The sequence below is a fragment of the Lonchura striata genome, chromosome 2 (assembly GCF_046129695.1).
Source record: "Lonchura striata isolate bLonStr1 chromosome 2, bLonStr1.mat, whole genome shotgun sequence".
In the NCBI taxonomy this organism is placed as follows: domain Eukaryota; kingdom Metazoa; phylum Chordata; class Aves; order Passeriformes; family Estrildidae; genus Lonchura; species Lonchura striata.
In genome coordinates, this window is record NC_134604.1 from 23,762,833 (window position 1) to 23,787,014 (window position 24,182).

Consider the following 24,182-nt stretch of genomic DNA (forward strand, 5'->3'; position numbering starts at 1 on the left):
TCTGAGAAAAAGGCTTTCTTTGGCTTATACATTAAAAATAAAAAAACCCCATGCCACTTGCTTTCATCAAAAGCCTGACAAGGAAGGATGTGGTAGTTTATAACTTAACTTACTGGAGACTTATGAAACTAATTCACCTTCTTATAGGAGAAGAAGAGATACCTTTCAGGGAAAAAGATGTATCAAAAGATTCTGATGCATCAAAGGAAGAACATATACATCACTACTAGTTATTTTTATACTCCCTTCTCTTTGCTCCCCTATTTCTTGGGTGGAGAACAGCGGCTTCCTTTTTTTTACCAGAAAGCCCAAAACATCTCTTGAGATTAGTCTCCTAGGCAAATTCTTATGGCATGACACAGTGGGTGTGGTTAGTTTTCAACAGGTTTCAGCCAGCATTACTCTTACATAGACATTGCTTAAGATATGTCCAAAAAAGAGGAAGTGAAGACATATCAAGAGGAAAGTCAATTTTAGCATAGAACACACAACCTGATTATGTGCTCCCATGTAAGTAAGAGCACTGTATACAGGACAACCAAAACAGGGACCAGCTGTCCCAGGACTGGGACCAATCTTCCTACCCAACAGTAAACTCAGTCCACTGCAGACAGCCAACTTCTGATTACCTTGCAGAATGCAAGATGGATGCCTGGGAGACAAAAGTGCTTTCCTGAAAGGCAGTTTAATTGAATCTAGTGACTATAAATATATACACAAAGACATATATAGAGACATGATGGTCCTTTCCTCCAATTTTCATTAGTATAAACCTTACATTTTACAGGGCAGAAGTGGCTGCTAAAGCCTAGATGCCTCTGCAATATCTGAATCCACAAACAACTCCATGTATGTTCATCCCAAGGAGGAAACATTACTATTAGACTGGCAATTAGAGTAGCTGAGGCAGACAAATAATCAAGATTCAACCTTGCTCTGTCATAGCAATCTTTTCCCCTTACCCTCAAGCTGTATTTTTGTCAGTAAGACTGTTCTTTAATTACAAGAGAAACAGACTACATAACCAATATTCCTCCTGTCTCCTCAAATTTTCCAGCTCTAGTCTTGCTCAAGTGTAAATCACCTTTCAAAGACTTTTTAGTTACAGTTACTTTTTTAAGCTGTAGTCAGACTTCCTTAACAAGACAATAATTTATTTTTTTAATCTTTTAAAATATTACTCTAGCTAGAGGAAATATAACCATTCATAGGGGTGAAAAAACCCTCCACAAAGCTCTCAAGTGAATTTAAATAGGAAGGGAAAAATAAAAAATGCATATTTTTAGAAATCAGCAACAAAGCCAAAACGATTAGGCTTCTACTACAAAAGTAGATTTTAGTTTCTAACATACAAGAAAATAATCTCATGAAAGGAAATTAAGGAATTACGGAGAAAAAAAATCCCACTTCTTAGTGCAGTATCTGTACTGGAATGAAAGTGATTTATTTATATTACACACAGAGATTTTTATTAAAGAGGCTGGTAATGGAACATTTTATTTTAATGCATCAAGTTGATAAAAGATTAGTTACAGAAATTGTGTATAATGTTGTGTAAGTCACATGGCTGGGTTATTTAAAAAAAGATTTGATAATTAGAGGAACACATCTCTTATTTTAGTTACATTGTAAAGTGCCTCGTGTAGTCGTATTCTATCGTTGGAATGACCGCCTGTACAAATTTCAAGAAAATAAGAAGGTACCTGAGTGTCTTATTAAGGAAAATGTACAATAGCTAGAAATCCAGAAAAACAAAGCAGAAGTCACATTGACGGTCTGCTCAGCAGTATTTCTTATTAATAGGAAAATAACACCTAGCTACTTTAGAGTTAAGAGCTACTCAAAGTTAAGACTGGGAGATTAATACTAAAGAATTCTGGTAATGACATCCAATGCTTGACCAAAAATAGACCTTCCTGGTTTAAGTAAATGCAGGGAACCAAGAGTTATTTTCAATGTATCTTGCAGATACCACATAAACATTACCAACTCCATTTACATTCTTAATATTTGTTATTAACAAATGCCAAGGTGAATTGTACCCAGCAAAGCTAATCCCTTCCTGTAGTTGCAGGGAAAGCAGGTTCCTCTCCTCAGTGTTTCAGGGGCTCAGAAAAAGAAATCAGTTCCTATTCTGAACCATCCTTTAAAAGAGCTCCTGCCTGCTCACAAGGGAAAGTACAGAGATGAACTTAACCAAGGTGAACAGTCTACATTTGCAGAGAAGAGTTTCCTTGTATGTATCCCTTTCAAATATATGTTTGGCCTGAATTTGCATTCTGGAGTATACTGAATAATTACAATCTAAAGCCTCTGTCCATGTGGGAAAGAGGTAGACAGGGAACTGAAAATTTAAGAGAAATCACTACTTTCAACTGACTATTAAGTTACATTGATACTGGATGTAAGCAAACCCAACTGTTTTGACGTAACAGTCTCTTAGACCATTTCTTTACAAACAAGATGAAAATGAGTAAAGAAATGTTAAAAATGCCCCAATTTGTTATTTAGAAAAAAAAAGAAAAATGAGAAAAAAGCTACTTTCAACTACTGAGGATTGAACAACCATGACAGACAAGTTATTTTCTAGTTCAGTTCCAGTTGCTTGTTGCACAGATTGAGCAAGTCTCAACTCACACAGTAAATGACAATTTTACTGATTCAAGACCTTTAGCTGCTCAGTAATTCCTGTTTATTTGCCCTACAGCAGCAAAGAACACTATTTTGAAAGGACACAATTGCCTTTATCACAGAGATCGCTCCAGTCACAAAGCATACTATTGATTACAAAAAGCTTAAGATCACTCAGCTTTCTGAAAGAAAATTTTAATTGTGAGGCATTTTATATTGATGTGCAGAGTGGTTTAAATGATTTTCATTGCTTTTTGTCAGCAATGTTATTTTCCCTAGATATTGCTCATATGCAGAATAGAGAATAGTGGGAACTCTAAATCTTTCAGAAATTAATTTCAGATTAAAATCTAATACAAAAGATGCTCTGCTAAGCAGTGATTACACTCTGGATGGAGTCTGTGAACCTCCAGTCTCACCCTTCTACACTGGCATCCCCATTTCATGCCCACAGCTACCTCCTTCACACCCTTACAAACAAGGGCTCAATCCTGTCCCTTCAAAACTACATGCCTTCCCCATTGCTGCTGCCATACACCCCCTCATGTTTCCCCAAAAACTTAATGGAGTCTGTTTGTACAACTTATCCCAGAACTCCAGCAAGTTAAAACCCAAAAATAACCCAAGCAGTTATTCACTGCTTTCACACACTATTGTGTTTCAGCTTATGAACTTTGAGGTAACAGACCTTATACTGCAAGAAGTGTCCGAGAATCTGCACAATAATTAAAAAGGATACATGTGAACTCCAAGTTCTCCTCCACCTTCTGCAACAGTCTCAATTATTTTCTTCATGACTTCTGCATGCCTGAAAAACACGTCAGAAACAAAACATTTTAAGGAAGAGGCAACTCACTCTTCATCAGGACAAATAGATCATCAGGACAAATAGGTTTTGTGCAAATTAATTAATTTTGGACCATTAGGTTCAGAAGCAGCAAGATGAAATTTTCAGTCTACTGAGAAAATAAAATAGCAACAGTAACTGAAAATTAACATTAAGTGATGAATGTAACATTATTTATCAGCTCCTTAAATTCCCACAGAAAGCAAAAAATGTAGTATGCTACAATATAGACTCAATGTCATATGTCAAATGTATGCTCAATGTAGAGTGCCATGAGAGTGAATGCATACTGCTTGACACTAGTATAATTTTTAATTGCTAAATGCCAATAAAGCCCCCAGGTAAGTCTCTAGAAGGCAATACTGACCAGCAGTCAGCCACCAGAAGTTCCCAGGTGCCCCCTGAAGATGATGTCTAGAAATTGCTGTATCATTTTTAGCTGCCTCTGCTGAACTCAAACTTGTAAAGCTTAAAGAGGTTTAAAACACTAAAACAAGTAATAGTTTCCTAGGAAAGGCAGATTAAATCAGCCCTGCATAAATTCAGAACTATTGCTCTAGGACTGGTTTAGGGTATGGAAACTTTCTCTGGTGGTAACTTGGGTTCTATAGCAAATCAACAGCTTCTAAGCTACTTCTTTCTTGTAACTCATTGCAAAGCACTACAGGAAAGGAAAAGCACTTCTCAGCTCACTGAGTTTTTACATTCTCATCAGTGACATCCCAGACCTACTACGAATGAACCACATGATATTTATGCACAAAGCTGGTCCTGGGAATGGCACACAAAATTACAAAATAGCCAGGGCTGGAAAAGTCTGGTCATTATCTAGTCTAAAACCCTCCTTGTTCAATGAGCAGTCAACTAGAACAGATCACTCAGTCTTGAGTGCTATAACTTGTCTGCTATAGATTGGAATATCCTTAATGATAAAGACGCCAAATCTTTTAATCACCAGTTACAATTTGGAAGTAATGTTCTTGTGTTCAAGGCAGTTCTTCTATCCCATAAACTAAGGGATGAAGTACATACCAAATCAAGAGGGCAGAACTACTGTATATTAAATTATGTACCTTCAACACAAACTCCCAGGGGTTGTATAATTATTTTTACTTTTATCTATACTTCAACCTTGTTTTAAATAGAAGATTCTGCAGGTAATCTTCACCAGTGACATAATATAGGGCTGTGGGGATCCATCTACACAGCACTGCAGGTTAGTGAGCAGCAGCAATTTAAAATATCCATTCTAAAATGACCAAAGTGCCAACTGAGAAGAAGGATGAGTGGGAAGCAGAGTTTGCATAACTTTCTGACCATGCCTTGATACCAATACGTCAATCTAAATAGCTGACCAGTAACTGGCATTTAGTAATTACCTCCAAAGTTAATCATGCTGCCAGTGGCTTCAAACTAGGAAGGAAGCTGTTGCAAAGTTACCAAGACACACTGTAAACAGGAACATGCAAGTCTGGGGAAATATTAAAGGTCAGCATTTGTCATTTACTGTGGGTCTTTGCAAGTCAACTAACCCTCAGAGCTGATTCCAATTCTGGACACTCACGATGCCCTGTGGAACACATGCCATTTCAGGTGCCAAGGCCAGCTGCTTCTCTGTAGGAAGCTGACCTCTGTTAAAACTTAAGTTTTGACCTTATGCGTAACTGAGGAGTGTTTTTTTACTGCATAGAATACAGGTCACCATGCAGCCATTAGAAGTCTTTAAGAACATACTGGCTCAACTTCATACATCTTAATGACATTTGGTCTTTTCTGTTTTCTAAGAACTACTCAGATACCTCAAATTCTATACTGGCCACAGAGTAATGGTCATTCTCACTGTCATACAGTCACTCATGAAAAGCTTTGTAGGTGCTTTATAAACTTTGTAAAGTTTGTTTCCTGTTTTCAGCCTCCTTCTGTAAGAAAACTTGGAGGAATAAACATAAAATATATAAATACACTACAAAGGTAAGAAATAAATTTGAAGAAATCTAAGCTACAATATCTTACTATCTAGAAATCTTTCCCTGCAGATATCTAAGGTACATTAGAAGCAAAATGTGTTCAAAAGCCTATCACTATTCTGAAATGGAGAAAAAAAAAAGTCATTGGAATTAGTGCAAGTAATCATGATTTAACTGTAAATGTGTTTAGTAGTTAGTATGTTTGATAGTCACTTCAGAGCACACACTGAAAAAGCTGAGAATCATGACTAAAACAGTTTACAGCAATGAATGAGGAAGTTGACTGTGTTCCTCCCAGTACCATAGAAATGCTGACAAGAACTACAACTTACAGAAAAGCTGTAAGATGAACAATTTTCACTAACTACTCAAAATAGAAGCAATCTCAAGCAGCTGACAGTGGCATCTGACTGCTGTTTCTTTACTTTCTCTGACGCCTGACACGAGGATATTCACATTGCAATAAAAATGTTTGGAATCATACAAATATCTTACATTACACAATTTCTGTAACATGATGGGAAGCAAAAGATACAACTTACACACTCGTAGTTCTAGCTGAATTAAAAACAAAGGAACAGATTGGCTATTGGGTTTTATCCAGAAGCCCAGACCTTCTTAGCTGTTAGCCTTACCAATTTGAAAAAATAGAATAGCTCACTTGGAAAGTAAGAAAACATTCTTAAAACCTCCATTTTATGTATGCTGTTAGCCTCTTTCTTCAGTCTTCACACTACCTTTTAGACTCTTTCCAGTGTTAAGCAGTTGCAGATCCATGACATCACTTTTTGAGAAGGGCTACAGTTTCCTCCATTTTTAAGACTAGCAACAGACCTGTTTCACTCCACTATCAATCATCTCTTTCACGCTTAAAGCTGAAACAAGTCTCATGATATAAACCATCCCTTCAAGCAAAAGTGTAGATTACATAACAAAGCAACTGGCACTTCACTGGCTTCAGAAGAAGTGAAAACATGACCACAGGGCTCTCACCTGTGAAGAGACTCAACCCAAATTCACAGACTAGCAGTGCACTGCTAACACCCCTGCAGAATCATAACTAAAACTAAGCACATAAAATTGCAGCCACAATTTTATAAAATATAAACCCCACAGTTCTACTGAGTCTGTGAGGGCTGCCATGCTGACATATCTCTGCATCTTTCTTTGTTTTAAAAGTGCCCTCCAAATATACATCAACAGGAGCTTCTTCCAAAATAATTTACTAGGAAAGCTTCCAGCAAACACAAAGTAAATTAAATTTTGGCTTCAGGATTTTTGTCCTCCTTTTCTCCTATTAATTATCTTCCCAGTCAGTCTGTTAAGAATGCCTTCATTCTTCCTGCTTGACACTCCTTCAAAAACACTAGTTGCACAAAAAAGCTGCACCTGTCTTTTATCCAAAATCCTCCAGACAGCAAACAATAAGACAGTCAAAGTCACTAACAGGTTGAGATTAAGACTGGTATGTTCGTAGAAGGTACAAGAACATCTTACTGGATCAAACCAAAGATCTACCTGGTTCTGCTTCCTATCTTATAGTACATGCTCAATAATGAGGCTGGAACAAGCATCTCATAAATGCTCTGTCCAAAGCACTACTAATTTCCAGCAGTATGCTGGAAATTACCCAGGGACTTTCTTATTCTGAATCCTTCTAGTAACTACACTTGACAAATTTTTATTTCATTAGCATGCTATTGCTTAAATAAGTACCTCATTTAGATGGTGTGTGCAGAAATTACTCCTTTCTGGCTTTGAACATGAAAGCAGAGTAGCATTCAATGCCACCAGTTTCACTATTGGAAGAAAACTTAAATACTGTTACTTCACCTCCTATGTCATTCATGGTGAAAGTCACCGATACCACAATTCCCTGCTCAGCTTTTTTCAAATATTAAGGGACACACACATTATTCAATATTTTCATATGGGAAAGAGCTTTATAAATTTAGTTATCCCACACAAATCTCCTTATCTTTTCCAGTTTTAATCTTCTTTCACCTCACAGACTACAGAACAGATGAACAGAGCTGTACTCCAGTATTCAACATGTGGTGGTCCCACAGATTAACAGAAGCCTTATGTTGTGTTATGTTCTATTCTTTATTATTTGCTTTGCAGTTCTTCCAGTTCTGCTTCTCATATTACTCGAGCACCCAGACTGACATTTTCATGTTAGAACAGACTTAAACCTGATGATTTAAAGACCAAAAATAAACTTTACAACTCCAAAATTTTCTATTAGACCACTAGATGGGAAAAGTTACTTCCCAGTACAACGGCTTCTCTGCTCAATACTCTCCAAATGTAAGTCTGACTGCTTGGCAAAAGCAAACACTTTTGAAAAACAATGGCTAATGAACTGTGAACTGCAAGAAACATGATATACAGATTTATAAAGCACATGAATATATATCCTCTTAAGACCAATATTAGCAATACAGTACTTGTTGCAAAGTTCTCTTGCTCTCTTCTCTAAAGGCTGATGCACAAATAAAAGCTAAACCAGAAGCAAGAATGCTCCAAGTCTGTGAAAATGACCACAAGCTTGTCAACAAGATACTGATTATTTGATACTCAACTAGTGACACGGATATCCAAAATGTTTAAATCAAGGGAAATTAAACTTAAAGTAGTTATCTGAACTCTGAATTTTTTTTAGACATATGCAATCATACAAAGAGTATCTTTTCTTAAAAGGTAAAAGCCCAACTTGTACCTCCAGGAACTTCATACTGTCAAGAGGAATTACACTGTTTCAAATACTGGCTCTGTATCTCTAAGACACCTAAAAGGATGTTAGGGCCTACATCTAAGACAAAAATGCACCTTTCAAAGACCTAAAAAATATCTGTGCAGCAAGTCAAACTACAGGCTTCCTGTGTCTTGGGTGAGAAACATGGAAAATGGAACATTAAATACCCAAAAAAAGCAACTGTGTTTTGCAGTTGTGTTCAACAAATATTTTGGTGTGACAATCACAGGATCTGTATTTATCAGTGCAAAATTTAAAGGGGAGCAGAAGACAGTTAACATAAAATAAGAAAATGCTATTTAATGTTCAAATAGCTTTTTCTGCTGCCAAAAGTATACACTGTACTTCTGCCCTCCCCAGAAAGTAGACAAAAGCATAAAACTTTATTTCATGGAATTCTTGTAGTCTGCCACCTCCTGGAGTACATAGGGAAGAGGAGTTTAAAAAGCATCTGATCAAAGAAGACAGCACTAACTGCAGAACACACTTGCTGAAGTGAGCCCTGGAATGAACTCAGAGAATTGCTGACCCCTTCCTTTCATACTGCCTCACAAGAAGCCAAATGTAGAAATATGTCCAGAAAACCTGAAAAAAAGCAGTGAAGTGCCTTGTATCTAGTGCAGGCTGTACCAGACCAGAAACAAAGACTTACCTGCATGGATGAACTGAACACATGGGAGGTGGAGGAAGATGAGGATGGTTTTCAATGGTCACTGTTTTCTTGACATGATCTTGACTAATATCTTCATACATATGCTCTACTGTTAAAGGCTGCCGCTCCTAGAGAGGAACAAGGAACCCAAGAACAGAAGTGTTACTAAAAAAGAATCTTGCTCCTTTCTAACATCAGTAATTGATGATGACCCAAAACTCATAGGCATCTAAAATAAAAAGGTTTTGAAGGTACAATGAAAGAACTGAGTGTGTTAAAATCCATATGCTATAAAAATGGTACTGCACAGATTTTCCTTTGAGTGATAAAGCCAATGTATTTGACAACCAACTAGGTTCCCACCTCAGTATTTAAAGAGTGGGCCCTACTCAATTTAACTCAAGAAACCTAGTGATTAAAAGGAAAAACTATTTATATATTCCCTTCCTTCTGAAGGTGATGGAAACACATACCTGCTTACTTGACCCAGTTTACTGAGGTAATTACCAGTTCTACAGTGCTAACAATAACGCCAGTGGCTTCCTTAAAAATGTGCTCAGTGATGCGCAGTTTTCAGTGAAACTGTTCCAACTTGTTGAAAGTACAATAAAAGTCCTGCCTACAAGCCTATATTGCTTAACAATTTTCTCACCATTTTCCCCTTTAAATTTTGATTGTGAATAAGCAACAAAATAGTCTATTTGATACAGTGAGTCTAATTTCACAGAAGTAGGAAAAAATCCCCAACACAGATATACCTCATCATATCCAAATAACCAGAGCCTTGGAGTTTGGTAGTATTTGTCGTAAGTGATGTAGAGGTCATAGGTTCTAGTCTGTAGAATAGCATCTTCCCCTCCAACATCAACTTTAGTTTTGTTAGCTTCTACAATGTGTCGTGTGTCAAGTGTTGCCTGGTTCAAGGTAAAAATGATAAGATTAGAATAATCTTGCTTGGGTTCCCTCCTTTCTCATCCTACCTGTCAAATAAAACTTTTAATAATGTTCTTAAGTGGGCACAAAAACCCCCAGTTTATGGTTTGTTTTTATTTCTAAATTTGGAGCATCAGTTTCTCCCCCAACAAGTATTTTTTGGTTTTATTTTTGGTGACTTTTTTTACTTTTCAAAAAAGGTCTGATTTCTTAAGGAAGCAGGCAGCTATGTTGTTACAGCCCTTACACCGTATACCTTCTTTCAAAAATAACAGACAATTCCAATGAAATTCAGAAGGCAAAGGTCTCAGTTTGTGCAGGTTCATGAAGACCTTGGCATAATACCACAAACAATGAGGCCTTTTGTTTTCTCTCATAAAAGTCTGATGGATTGGTGTAATCTACTAAACCTACAGGCCACTCATCCTCCTTGTGTAAACCCCAAGAACCACCACTGCATTTTTTAACTTCTCATGAATACAGTGCTGTGTGTGCAAGCAGAGCAAAAAGGATTAGCAAAACCAAGGAAAATTTCTGTGGGAAAAATCTTTGAGGACCCAAAGGTTCAAGTTAGTGCAGTAGATTGGCAGGAGACAAATCCCTAGGAATCCAAGCTCAGTAACCCTACTATTCATAAGCTTTTTATTTCAGCCATTTATCATTTTACTTTGCTTGTGCTTATATTCTAACAGGCAAGATAGAGAACTGTTCACTCACATCATCTGTCTCCAATAGCCCACTTTCTTCATACTCTGAAAAGAAGACCCATAAAATTCTGTGTTCAGCTTGTAGCCAGTCATTATATTTGTCATTCATACACAACTATTTAAAAAAAAATCTACATGTATCTAAAGAAGTTTTATTCAGGTAGCCTTCCCAATCCCCAAACCAGACTATCCCTTTTTAAACACAAATTTGACCAAGACTACAGTTAGTAGGTGAAGAGCTGTACTTCAGTGATTTTATATAGGCAGATTAAGTGTAGGTACAAAGCTGGAAGGAAGTTGTGCTAAATCCCTAGTTTATACTTTCTTACAGCTGTTCTGCTACACAATTTTCTAGTCACTAACATTCAGTCAGGTTTTTGGCACATAAATTAGAGTAAACATGCACCAGTAAAACCATACAAAAGACACTAAAGAGCAGAGGCCTGCTGAAATTTTTCAACATGAATTCCTTGCAAAGAATGAGTGGTGTTTTAGAGTGTACTGCTTTAGTTAAAGACCTGAAATAAAATATGTCCCACCCAATTTAAGGAAATACCTTCCATGTCTGCAGCTTCTCCTTCATCTTCCTCATCATCATCTTCACAAGATGCTGAACACTCTGGTATTTTTATATTATCCTTTAGAAGTTAAATTGAAAATACTGCTTTAATGACTGTTGCATCTATGTAGTCTAACAGCTAAAAAACTGAAGGTGTTAAGTCCAGTCAACACATTCAGTGAGCCAGAAATATGATTTCTGAAATATTAAGAAGGAGTGAACTCAAACACTAGCTTAATAACTCATCCTTGTTTCAAAGTCCTAGTATGACATTAAAAATCCATTTAAAAAGTTTTCCTTTGACTTTGCATTCTGGAATTATTTTATTTCTAAATAAAGAAAAGCATCCATGGTGTTAAACAATCAAAAGATCCAGCTATCTCAAATGAAAGGCAGTGACTAAACAGCTAAGACTAAACATGTAGGTTAAGATGTTTTTAAGTTCTAACCCACAGCCAACAGTGCAGCAGTTATCATAAAATATCTCAAGGAAGGGACCCATAAGGATGATTGAGTCCAACCCTCTCCTCTTTGAGGACTACAGAAAACTCTATCATATCACTGGAAGTGTCACCCAGTTTCAGACTATGAGCCCTGTCCAGTTCCTTAATTATTGTAAAACACAAGAGAGTCACAAAAGGTATCACATTTTGATATAATTCCGCAACTCAAGAATTATAGTCCAACAGAAACAAATACAGCATAAGCCCACAGGTGACCTTTGGGCCTTGCAGAGCATAGAATCCAATGGACAACTCCAATGAAATTCAGAAAGTAAAGGTCTCAGTTTACAGAGATTTCATAAAGATTTTAGGAGAATACTCCAAATAACTACTACAGTTAGTTAGGTGGCTGATTTTTCATTTAAAAAATCCAAACCACCAAAACCAGTAAGAAACTAAGTTACAAAGTGCATTGTCAAAGAGAACATTGGCAGGAAAGAGTTGTCCTCCAAGCAACTCCAAGCAATTGTGGACGTGCAAGCAAGCAAGTTTTTCTACATACACTGGAACTAAAATCCAATGCAAAACATACAACAGCAGTTATGAACCACAGTAACATTCTGCAAGCATTGTGTTTTGCAGAAAAAGTGATCAACTTCAGTTATTCCTTGAGTATTTCTTCCACCCTCATGTTACTGACTTATAAAAAACCAGCATTTTCACTATATTGAGCAAAGTCATTTGGAATACCTGCACTTCACAGTTCATCAAATCAATAGTATTTTGAGCCATTTATAATTATGCAGTAGCATGGGGCAGCCCATTTTTTCCCCACTAATTTTTAGAATCCAAGGCTTCTTGGATGCTCATAACATACAGACAGAACTCCCCATACAAACTCATCTTTAAAAGCATTTTGTGTCTCTGTGACATTCTTCGTGTTTCTTGAACACGTTTGCCAATACATTTGCATTTCAAATACTTCCTGAGGACTTAGGTTTGTTTCCTGCTGAAGTGACTTTTTTGGAAACATGCAGAAACTGAGGACTTCATAACATATATACATTTAAAGAGGTAAAGTTCTTCTAAACTGAAGGGCATAAACATGTCAAACTGGACCAATGTGCTGAAAGTCTGCTTGCTGTAGCTGAAGATGACAAAGAAATACTTTATATTTCCACATAAAAAATTCTTTACATTGGATTTACAAACACTAATGTCTTGGAACACAAATGGGTGGTATCAGTGTAAAAAGAATTTCATTTTCAGTTTGTAGAAGCCTGGTAGAGGAGCACACTGGCTAAAGACATTTCTAAACGAAAAATGTCTCAGTAAACAAAGCAATAAGGAAATGCACATGCTTAGACTAATATCACAGGCTCTGAGAGTCAATGGACATCTGCAAAACAATTAGTGATGAAGTATAATTTAATCTTTCACAGGGAGTACTAGATTGACACTGGTAGAACTACCATTACCTTCAGGTCTGTAATAAAGCAACACAAAAATTTAGAAACAAGTACCTTACTGTCTAGTGTGATCTCCTTAACTGCTTCTGTTGCGCCCACTATACCTATAAATTGAACAAGAAGTTTGTTAAAAAAGGTTGGTTCTTGGTTAGAAAATAGCATAGGAAGAGTTTGCAAGGATTTCAAAAACAGTCTCTCATCTTTCCAAATCACATCTCAACAACCTTGATATATGAGAGGCTGTTCATTTGGTATTGGTAACATGCTTACTGCTGGACATCCCTAAGCAAACCATACCAGTAACACAGAGCACCACAGCACAGATGTGCCATGCCGATGGAACTCTGAGAATCTGGAGTTCTATTTTAAGATATTTTTGCATAAAAGTGAGCTCAGGACAGGCACTCGCATCCAACAATGAAATGCATCTTAATGAAAAGGCAGGCATTTATGAGTATTTCTGAACTTCCTGAAAGCAATGACAAAGCAAAATGTAGCAGAGCATTCAATGCTTTTAGCTGAGGGGAAGTGGGGGTATAAAACCACCCCAAATGATAGAAGTGTCCAATCTTGAGATCCTCCCCATTAGCCTTCTAGTCTTACTGCAGTTCCCACACAGTACCTTTTAGGATATGTGCCAAGATTCTGCTTTGACAGAGTACATTTATCTGATTAGCTATTCAGCTATGGAAACAGATTTTATCTCATTTGACAGCATTTAGAGACTTGGCGAGGTTTAGCCAGAGTGTTACAGCTGTGCTGTACTGTATGGTGCCCAAGAAAGGAAAAGCCTGGCAGAGGAGTCTATTCACAGCAGGGATGGATACTGCACACTCAATTCAAGGATATGACAAAGCTGTTCCAGATTATTTCTTTGGTGTGGGGGCATTCAATTATGAACTATGATGCCTTTAAGAATTGCCAATGATGAAAAATGTATGTCTACAGAAAAGAAAAGGTATAATTGCCAACACTTTTTCTCCCTATCCTGGCAAACTATTTAGAGAACTTTCTCCATATTACAGCAAAAAAATTTACACCAAAGAAAGTAAAAACTTAGAGGAGTACTTTTGGAAATGGTGAAGTACACATCATTGAAGAACAGAATTGTATCAACACGATAGAACATCATAAAACAGACTAAAACTAATGTAATTGCCACTGAGAAAAAACCAGAAGTGTTTATAAGATACTGTGCTACAAAAACCAGTGAGATAGATTCATATAAGCAGTATTTTTTAGACTTCTTTATAAACACATGCTCATTTAAGGGCTTACTGTAAAATAGTATAATCTCTCACTCTTATCTCTGTACTTAACATCTTTCTTTTGAGACAGCATCCACAATTTAAACTAACATCATCTTCACAGGATTTCCTTACTAAGGAATGACTCAGTACACAGCTCATATTTTAAAATAACTTCCTAGAATTTTAATAAGAGAATACTGAAGTAATTACCATCATCTCTGAAAAGGAGCCTGTTTCAAGCACATACAGCCACACAGTTAAACATCATGTACCAATCAGGTGGGTAGCTGATAACGTAACTTGTTTCCTCCAGACTACATGTTGGTACACAGATGTGTATTTAAAAAGATTTTACTTTCTAAGAGTGGAAACTGAAAATCAGATTGCCAAATGCAAAGCCTGCAGCAAGGCCTTGAATACCTGCATTGTGAAAAGTGTCTACCCATCCCCCATCACCATCATCTTCTTCTATAATTGCCTCCTGCTCATCTGAGTACTCCATCTGCTTACACCTTTTATAGCATGGCACTACAAAAAATGGCAAAACAAAAAGAATGCAATCAGTCATTCTTATACAAAACCAGACAGGAGCATGATATTGTCCTACAAGGCCTTCTAAAATATGACAATCTTTCATATACCTCATATTTAAGGAATTCTAAGGCTGTATTTCAAATGCAAAAGTATGAACTTCCAAAAATATATTGTTATGCTGTATCAGTTATTTTACTTCATGTAAAATACAACAATTGCTGTAGCCTTAGAAGTTCATCTTTCTGTTAAGTATTAGAGCAGTTTCATCCAATCTCTTAAGGATTAGAAAAGAATTAATTTCTCATTTGCTAACAACTGGAGAAAACCTTTATGTTTTCTTCGCACTGGTAAACAACTAAGGACAATTTTTCCTGGATTTTCATCAGTTTTTCAAATTCATTTAGATTTTAGAATTCTGCATCAGTTATTTATGGAATAAGTTAGGTATGTTTAATCATCATTTAACATCTAGAGGTTTAGAAGGTCAGAATTCATGTAATATTAAGAATAACTTCTGTCATATGCATTACAGCACCATTCAAATAGATATTTAGAAAATGTTTTCAGAAAATAGTCAAAGAAAGACTGAATATCTGATTAAGGAAAAGCAGGTATTTTCCAATAGTGTAAACAAGCACTGTGTAGAAAATGCTCCTTCCTTTTCTATTAATGTAGAGAAAAACAAACCTGCTGCATGAAGCGCAGCATTTGAAAACTGCTCTTTAACCTTCAGAAAGGGATGAAAGGGCCGTGAAAGTCAAAGTGAAGACATCCAAAGACTCCTAAAATGAGGTCTGTAGGATGGCTCCCAGTCTCAACTACAGCCCACAACTTTTACTCAGGTGGGAGGCCAATGTGACACCAGCAGCAGGAAACACATTATTTTGGAATGTCATCAAGAGGATCAGAGCAACGAGGAACGCCAGTAGAGGCAGGAAAAGAAACAAAGCAGATCACCTGGCTATCAAACCATGAGGCCCATGTCAGGAAAATGTCCAACACTACTGTAGTCATTTTCACATGACAGTGCTCTGCAAGACTCCAAAAGCCAGTGAGGAAAAGCCAAGCACATAATACAACCCTTTGCGAGCAAAAATCTCCTCAGGCTTTCTTAGTGCTAATGCTTCATCTAATACCTTTGACACATTGTGATACAAGATCTTTTGGATTTCCCCATAGTTGTGCCAGAATGTTACCCTTATTATCCATTAAAAAGGTAGTCATCACATGTATTATATAAACACAACTGTGAAGCTGAAAAAAATAAATTCAAGATTGTATTTATATGATTCTAATTGACACGGGCACTGACATTAACTACATACTTGAATTAGAAGTATATCAGCATCACTATGAAAAACATTTTGAGAACTCTTCAATAGCTTGGGTTTCCAAAGGAATGAGGAAAATAAAAATATCTTCATTTTAGTCACTGAACATCAGTTGAAGCAAAGACAGACAAAGAGGTTAATAATGTTTAAACTTCATTTATACTTAATCAAGGCAAGCTTTATGTCTCACATAAAGCTCTACTATAAAGTGGTCTAAGAAAAAGAATTTTGGAGTGCAGGAAGAACTTCTTTAATCTTGCAAAGCCAGAGCATCTGAAGTGCGAAGTATTTGTTTCCCCTATCAATACAGACAATTGGTAGAGCTGACAGCACAGTCAACTATACTGTCAATTCTAAGAACACTTATATTTAAATTTCAGCCTTACCGTTTTTAGTTACCAGAAACTGTTTGTCTGTTGGCAGATAAGCTTTGACTTTTAGCTCTTCTCCTGAAGCCCTGTAAAATGAAGTGCACCATTTAAGAATTTGATGACCTGCAAACAAAAGAACCCTTCTATTTTCACATTGTGTCAGGAACTTTTTATACAACCCTCTTGACATATTCTCAGAATTGGATTGCTATGACTTTACTCTTCTCTACATACATTTGGTATGGTGTTAGAAAGCTTGGCCAACCCTAACTGTTCTGAGATCAAAACCATTTTATGCCTCAAAAACGATATTGAGATGGCCAAGCAAAGATGGTTTGACAGAATAATCTATTCTACATAAAATTTTCTAGGATCAGCAACAGCAAAGTAGCAAATGTCTGAAGAAAGCAGCTTCAGAAAAGCAAGAAACAGACTCATATAAATAAAAAAAAAATCTGTCCATAGTCACTAGTGCTTAAGTACTCTTAATTACACATTATTCTAGCATTTGCCTTCACCTTTAGTGGCTTTTGGTTTGAAATAAGAGTAACATTCTGATTAGCCCATTCCAAAATGCTGTCAGACTCATCATCGTGCGTTCTCTGAAGGAGGTGGCAAAGGGTCAGGGATACAATGATTCCAACATAGTAATTTTTCCAGCAATTTATGGCTCAGTACAGAGCCAAGACCTTGATGATATCAACTTCACAGACAATGCAGATGAGTTTCATAAAGCAAGACACCAGTAAAAGATAAGGAAGCACCTTATTTGCACCCTTACTGTACAGGAAACATAAGGTATTTCTAAGGGCAATCACTGCATAAAGTGAACTGCTGTGGGCTAACTTGAATACATTTATTAACAAATGCTTGTCAAAATACACCATTTACAACTACTGCCTAACAATTCCAGCTGCACATAGCCTTTGCTTTTTCAATCACCAAGACAAACCTGGGGAGACATGCTGCTACTGCAGCTAAGCACTAAAAGCATTCACAGTATGTAACAGATTATTTCCCCTAAAACCTTAGAAAAACAAACAAAAAATCCCCAAGCAAATCCTCATCTCAACTACTGCTATACAGCAATTAGTATAAGAAAACTCCGCCTGACTTAAATATAGAGCTATCATAGAAGTTTTACTGGTAAAATACACTTACTGCTCTGACAACTGTATGGCTAAATACAATGGAAATACACCAAAGCACAGGCAGGAATGATAGCTTTCTACAATTCTTTCAATTTTACTTACCATTGCCAAGTAGGACAGTGGTGAACTAAGTGATCTCCAGCTGCGACAAACTGTTAAGGCAGGAAAAAAAATTACTGTTAAATATGGCTGAAGGAAACAATCTCCAAATTTTCTTAGCATTAGTATTTCAGTTCCACATTCCTTTGATCAATTAACTGTGTAATTAATAAATGGTTCAATCAGCTTGATGCTTTATTTTAACCCTATATCTCAACTAACCATGAAAATGCAAAGATTAAATCAACTTCACCCAAAATGTTTACTAAGCACTATAGCAAATTCAATGTTTCAAGCTACTACTTGCCAGTCTAGTAAGAACCAAAAAAGTATCTGGGCCTGGTAAGACTGTTTACTTTGCAATAAAGAAATTATTTTTATTTGCCACTATTCAAACTTCTACAAAGATAACAAAAAGCTTAATGTAAAAAAAAATCTTTAATTCTCTTTTGTTGTTCTAAACAATTTTGCAGTAAGAAAAGCAAGACCATCAATCCACTGAACCAGTGAGAGAACTGCAACAAACAAATAAACAGCATAGATTTTATATAACGACCATCACTATAATAGCTGATCACTGATGTAAACTAAAAATGGATTACCACTTACTTAGTATACTAAAAGTCTCATAGGTAACTTTGTTCTGAATAAATAGTTTTTAAAAATATTCACTCTTGTTCTTAATATCAAAGATGAAGCCTATTATAGAATTGCATTAGTATTTCAAAGTGATACTGTCATGTTAAACTAGCCAGCAATGTCACGCTAGACTTGTGTGACAAACTCAAAATTCACGCAGCAAAGTCTAACCCTCTGGGCTTGCCTTTGTACACATAAATTGAGGAAGGCAAGCCTGCACTCAAGTGATTTTTGTTGGGCTTTGCAGCAGTCCCTTTGGAACATGAGGTGCACAGCTATTGCTACAGGTGCTCTCTTGTCTTGAAGTGCCAGTTTATAACAGCACCATCCCCAGCTGCCCAGGAGCTGGTGCAGTGTGACATAACAGGCTTGCAGCAGGTCACAGACATTTCCTCCCTGTGTCCTCTAAAGGGAGGTGGATCAGCACAGCAGAAAACACCACAGTGCGCACTGCACACGGATTAACAGGCTTCATCTTGGCTAAAGTGCTTACCTTTAATCTATTTTCAACAGAAACCTCTAGCACAACTGAATCCTTAAAAAAAAAACACAGCAAATTCTTCCAATACACAGGGAAATTTGAAAACTCATTATCTCTTACGTAGTAAACATAAACAAAACTGCAGAATTACTTAAAATTCTCTGTTCAAGGAATTGGAACTCTGTGACAGCAATGTTGAGATATATTACTAAAGATTAAAAACCAGTGTAGTTTTGTGGGCTTAACAGACACACAGCCTTAAGACAGCATTTGAAATTTCATCTACATTTTTTTCACCTTAGGCAGCAAAATTATCTTGCTGGTTTCACTTTCTATTTCTCAAGCACTGATGCTTCATCATATCTGAATCAGTACTGGAAAGTGGAAGGAGATCAATTCTAGGACATCTTATTTCTAGTTCTGAAGAGAATGGTTTTAACAATTTCCCTGTATTTACACACATAATTAAAACAGGTGTCATCTTTTGGAGGTGTTAACTAATAAGAACTCATGAGAGGCAAGAATTTTTTTAAGATAAATCAAGTACACAGATAAATGAAAAAAGGGAGTAGGTGTTGAGTGTGATTAATGAGTCATCTTTAGTCTTAATTTATTCATCCTCAGTGGCAAGCCACAGGAACCCCACAAAAATCTATACACCAGTTAGTGTCTCACTAAAATACAACTTAAATTACCCAAGAAATCCAAACTCATTCAAAAGCAACATCCTAGTGTCATTATTCTTCTTTAACAACCATTCTTACATAAAGACTGTCAAAGGGACAATCAGCAGGTCCATGCTCCAGCTTCATCTAAATTTACCAAAAATTTAATCTTGCTGTATAATTGGTTCTCTCGACTACTGTTTTGAAGTATCCATTTTATTCACCCCAGCAGCATCTAACTTGACACAGAGAACACAGACTATTCACATTCCCAGTGGTGTTTAAAGGCTGCAAACTGTTTAATGTAATACAGCATGGTTCTTTCTATGTTCTATAGAAGGTGCCTTTTCTTACGATGATGACGCTGTTGAGGCAGGACAGGAATGAACAGACTCTGCTCAGAAGGCTGCTGGGAGTAAAACTCCAATTTATTCAAAATACATAGCTCTTTCTTACACAGCTCCGTGCAAACCAGTTCCATTGATCCTCAAGTGAAAATAACAACACCATTGGTGCAGAGTGCTTGACGCAGTGATAGAACTTAACTATAAGCAGTATGAACAACATGGAGATAAACCTCTTATTTGCATTCGTTTCCAACAGATTCCCAGGCTTCTGCCTGGTTAGAAACTCTCTGTTTCTCTCTTTGACTGAATCTGAGACCCACACAATACTACTGCAAATTCTTTTCCCATAAATCACAAAGGGATTAAATATTGGTAGAACATTTGTCTAGACCTTCTCTGCTATTCTAGTTTATATACAATAAAGATAATGTATTATTGTTCAGCATATATGAATATTTATATACACACATACATATGGTTATCAGAACAGAACATCATGTTGCTAAACCTATTTTTCTGTGTGTTACTTGTGTGTCAGAGAAAGAGAATGAATGCTTGCTTGCCAGGGCAACACAGCAGAAAAATACAGGCACCAATATTAGGAAAAATACTTCTGTCCACATTATCTACCTGCATCAGTCATCATTTGTTTCATTTTTTTCCATCTCATCTTTATAATTTTTTATTGTTTCATTTTTCTTTCATTCTACCTAACAGTCTTAACACTGTTTTATTAGAACTCTGTAAAGACAAAGTATTTGCAGCTCAGTAGCACTTCATTATGAGAAAAAGCAAATGGGGAAATTAAAATAGCTCAACACAATCAGTGGTCTTACTGTTCCAGGAAAAAAATCCAGTTGCTCTTTGCACTGGAGTTCTTAAAAAAATACAACTGCTTGGCAGCAATCCAAAATACAACCAGCCTAAAGCAGCCTATGAGAAGAGGGAAAAATAATAGTCATTGAATACACGGTGTGGACAAATATATGTAATGATCTTCACAGAGCCTTGGAAGGAACCAAAACAGAGGTAAGCAAAGACTGTTCTAAAGATAAAAGCTCCCATTCAAGCTCCTTAGAGGAAAGATTTTAAAAACTAATAGATTTCTGCTTCAGTCCTGAACTCCCATGACAAACGGAGCTGTTGACCCAGCTTCTTTACAATCTTTTCACAGCATAATAGAGGAAAGAAGCATGCCACATTCAGATGCCTAATGCCATCTCAGGAAAAATTACGCTGATCTACTTCAATCTGTAGAGTAAAAAATGTCACTTAGAAATTTCACTTTGTGGAAATTGTTTCAAGAAGTAATAATTGGCAAATACATGATCTTTTTAACATGGTTTGACTAAAAAATGCATCATTACTTTCAAAATAAATTTAAGTTTCTAGACACTTACTTCTTCAGGTGTAATTACTCCAGTTTCTTTAAACTTGGACTCCTGCAAGAGAAAAGTTTAGAAATTTTGAGAACTGCTGACAAAGCAACATACTCCACTTTACTGGACAAGCATACATCTTCTCTACTTTCACTCTGCAATTAGTCCTGTCCAGAGAGCCAAGAATCAGCCTGGAGGCAACCTCTGCCATGACTGGCAGGCAACTTACATTAGAAAATGAGGAAGTAAGGCTCCCCAAAATTACTTGTTGCAAAATATGAGGTATTGTGAAAAATTATGACCTATACAAAATATTTTTGCTTTGCTATGTCCAATTATAGTAATAGCGAAGAAAGGATGACTGCCACTCAGTATTACATTTGCCAGTAAGAAACAGAAAATCAGTTGGAATCAGTGATTCTAATTGTCAAGGACTCCAGACTTCTAGGCATTGAATAACATTGCAGTGCATCAATATGAGGTTTTGCAGTTAAGAAAAGTCATGAATGAAAGGCCAAACCAACTGTTCTCTGGGTTAGAAAAAGTTAAATACAAAGACTTATTAATAGACTCTCTTTTAATGCCCATTCCTGTGCCTTCATCATACGCCCCACGAAAACGGCTTCAGTTTTTGCATGTTGTCATGAGGAGTCCTGTGGGTGAAAGAATAGATGGCAAGCAGACACCAGATTTACTCCGCATGGAAAAATTAAGTACTTTGGCATTAAAGGCAACGTTTATGAAGCTTAAGGATAACATGTCTTGTATCATACTCAAATCTAGACTAAGAGTATTATGTTTTGACTTCCAGTTGTCTGTGTCTTCAGGAAAGCCTCAAGTACCAAGTTATCCTACTGTTTCCCAGCATTAGAGTATTCAAAACCAGCTTTTGAAAGAGAATACAATTTTGACCATGGCATAGCTTGACCATGGCATTCTTGCCCTAAGGAACCTATTTTTTTTTTCCTCTTATTAAGACTAAAAGTATCAACTGAGCATGTCTTGCTTCCAGCCACAACTTCATCATATTCAACCAGCCAGAAAACACTGAACAAATGCAGACCAGCTAAACTTGGTTATTTGCATTCTTTCCCCAGTGTGTGCTACACCTGTGCTACAGAAAATGAACGGAGCACACCTGTCTCATATGTACTGATTACTGCCTTTTCGCCTCAGTTCTAAGGAAGATACACTTAAGAATAAGATAAGGAAAACAGCAGCTGTGCAAACATTGTAACATCATTATATGCTAGATGACTGAAATAAAAGTAATTTCAATTGTTGTAAAACTCAGTAATCCTCAATAACACATTGTGCAACACCACAGTGGAGACAGCTTACTGGTTCCCCTCAAAATGAACCATAAGCAGTAGGGAACATGCACAAACGTGTGTCTCTGGAATTACAGAAAGAAAACATGTAAAATATCCATCCTCTGTTCCTTGAGGGTAAACAGTTCATTTTTCCCATCTAAGTAAATTCTTCAATTGTGAGAGACACAGGTCTAGTTTCTTTCAAATTTACCAAGTTGCAGTATTTATTTCTCCCTTGTAAAGGGAACATATACACATAATATGAACATCTTCCATTTCTGGAAGGTTCTACTCCTGCCCCCTCCCAATAATCCATCTGGACACATGGATCTGTCCACTACTACACCAGCTGTGCAACAACATCTGTACTACTGAACAACTCACTTCACCTTCCCATGGCAGAACTTCACTGCAACCCATACATTTCACATTGGTGGACAACTCTAGGAAGGTCCACTATCCAGACAAGAGCATTTCACATCCCACAGAGGGACAAGTTCAATTAATAATTGACTGTCCCTGCTATCTGCCCAGAGATGTAAGCTGCAGGGTGAAAAACACATAAAAGGTCAAACCACAAATCCATAGGCAGAGAGACTGTTGTCATAAACAAGTGTTTTTTTCAAAGGCATGCAGAAGTATCAATATCACTAGTGAAAAAACTGTTGCCAAGTCAAGCACTCATATACAAAGTTGAGTGTTGTATAAAAAATTGTTTGTAAATAAGAGTCAGAGAATGGGATGTAGTCTAACAACTGCAGAAAACCATAATTGTTTCTACCTAAATATGCAGTAACAGGAACTATAACAGATGTGCTGCCTACTTTTATAATAACCCAATGGCTTATTTCTGCTCTTCTCACCTACACTGGTGCACAGACTTGTACTAATACTGTAATTCTGACACAGGAATAAGCCGTGCTATGTAAAACCTGCTCACACAACGAAGGTGTGGCTAATTTTGTCATTTTGGTTTGGGTTTTTTAATGTCAGCTGAAAAAGTTGCCGTTTACCCAAAATAACCATTGCAACGCAGTTCCTGAAACCAGGCTAAAGCCTGTCTGTACGCTCGGATTCCAACTCCTGGACACACAACCACGTAAAACTTTCGTGACTTTTAACAGAAAACAGTAACACATTTAAATCATTCCTTGAGAAGCAGGAGCAGCAACAGCAGTCCTTAGAGAGGCCCGCCCCTCCCAGCTGGATGCTCCCTTCTGCGCGGGATGTGAGAGCCAGCCGGGGCTCCCCCATCCCCTCCGGCCCCTGCGGGACGAGGGCCGATGGCAGCGCCGGCACGCCCAGCGCCGCAGCCACGCAGCGGCTCGGGCCCGGCCGCCAAGGGCACGGAGAGCCGCTCCCGGGACTCCTGCAGGGCAGCGCGCCCGCGGGCGGGGACAGCCATGGGTGTCCCTCCTCCCCATCCCGGCTCCCGCGCAGGGCCAGCACCTTGAGCACGGGCGTGAGGTATTCGGCCACCTCCAGGGCCTTCCCCTTCACCGTGTTGATGACGTTCTGCATCGCGGCGGTCAGTCGGTCGGACGGAAGGACGAGCGGACAGACGAACAGCAGCGGCCGCCGCCCCCCCCGCCCGCGGCACGGCGCTCCCGCAGCCACCGCCCACGTGACCCGCCCCTCACGTTCCCCCCGCCCCCC

At 37.5% G+C, this 24,182-nt stretch overlaps 1 protein-coding gene across 2 annotated transcripts; it reads right to left on the reverse strand.

The window, feature by feature from the left end:
* Positions 1-1,423: 1,423 nt before the first annotated feature.
* On the reverse strand, positions 1,424-24,170 carry ATG3 (autophagy related 3). 2 transcript variants are annotated; one of them, XM_021549102.2, is made up of 12 exons: positions 23,976-24,170; positions 21,235-21,276; positions 17,706-17,755; positions 16,468-16,538; positions 14,637-14,744; positions 13,021-13,070; positions 11,052-11,133; positions 10,506-10,540; positions 9,614-9,769; positions 8,856-8,983; positions 3,371-3,439; positions 1,424-1,703 (listed from the first exon to the last, which is right to left on the reverse strand). In XM_021549102.2, exons 1-12 carry the CDS (start codon positions 24,045-24,047, stop codon positions 1,622-1,624), a joined length of 945 nt encoding a protein of 314 aa, XP_021404777.1. In that variant the 5' UTR covers positions 24,048-24,170; the 3' UTR covers positions 1,424-1,621. The 2 variants fall into 2 exon arrangements, with proteins under 2 accessions (XP_021404777.1, XP_021404778.1); XM_021549103.2 differs by lacking the exon at positions 14,637-14,744.
* Positions 24,171-24,182: the final 12 nt, after the last annotated feature.

Excerpts from the sequence above, each read along its gene's own strand:
- ATG3 (XM_021549102.2), bottom strand. The coding sequence starts at position 24,047 with ATGCAGAACGTCATCAACACGGTGAAGGGGAAGGCCCTGGAGGTGGCC. Across the intron at positions 21,277-23,975 it reads ACCTCACGCCCGTGCTCAAG|GAGTCCAAGTTTAAAGAAAC; the intron begins GTGCTGGCCCTG and ends TTTCTCTTGCAG. Across the intron at positions 13,071-14,636 it reads AGACACTTTTCACAATGCAG|GTATAGTGGGCGCAACAGAA; the intron begins GTATTCAAGGCC and ends TTCAATTTATAG.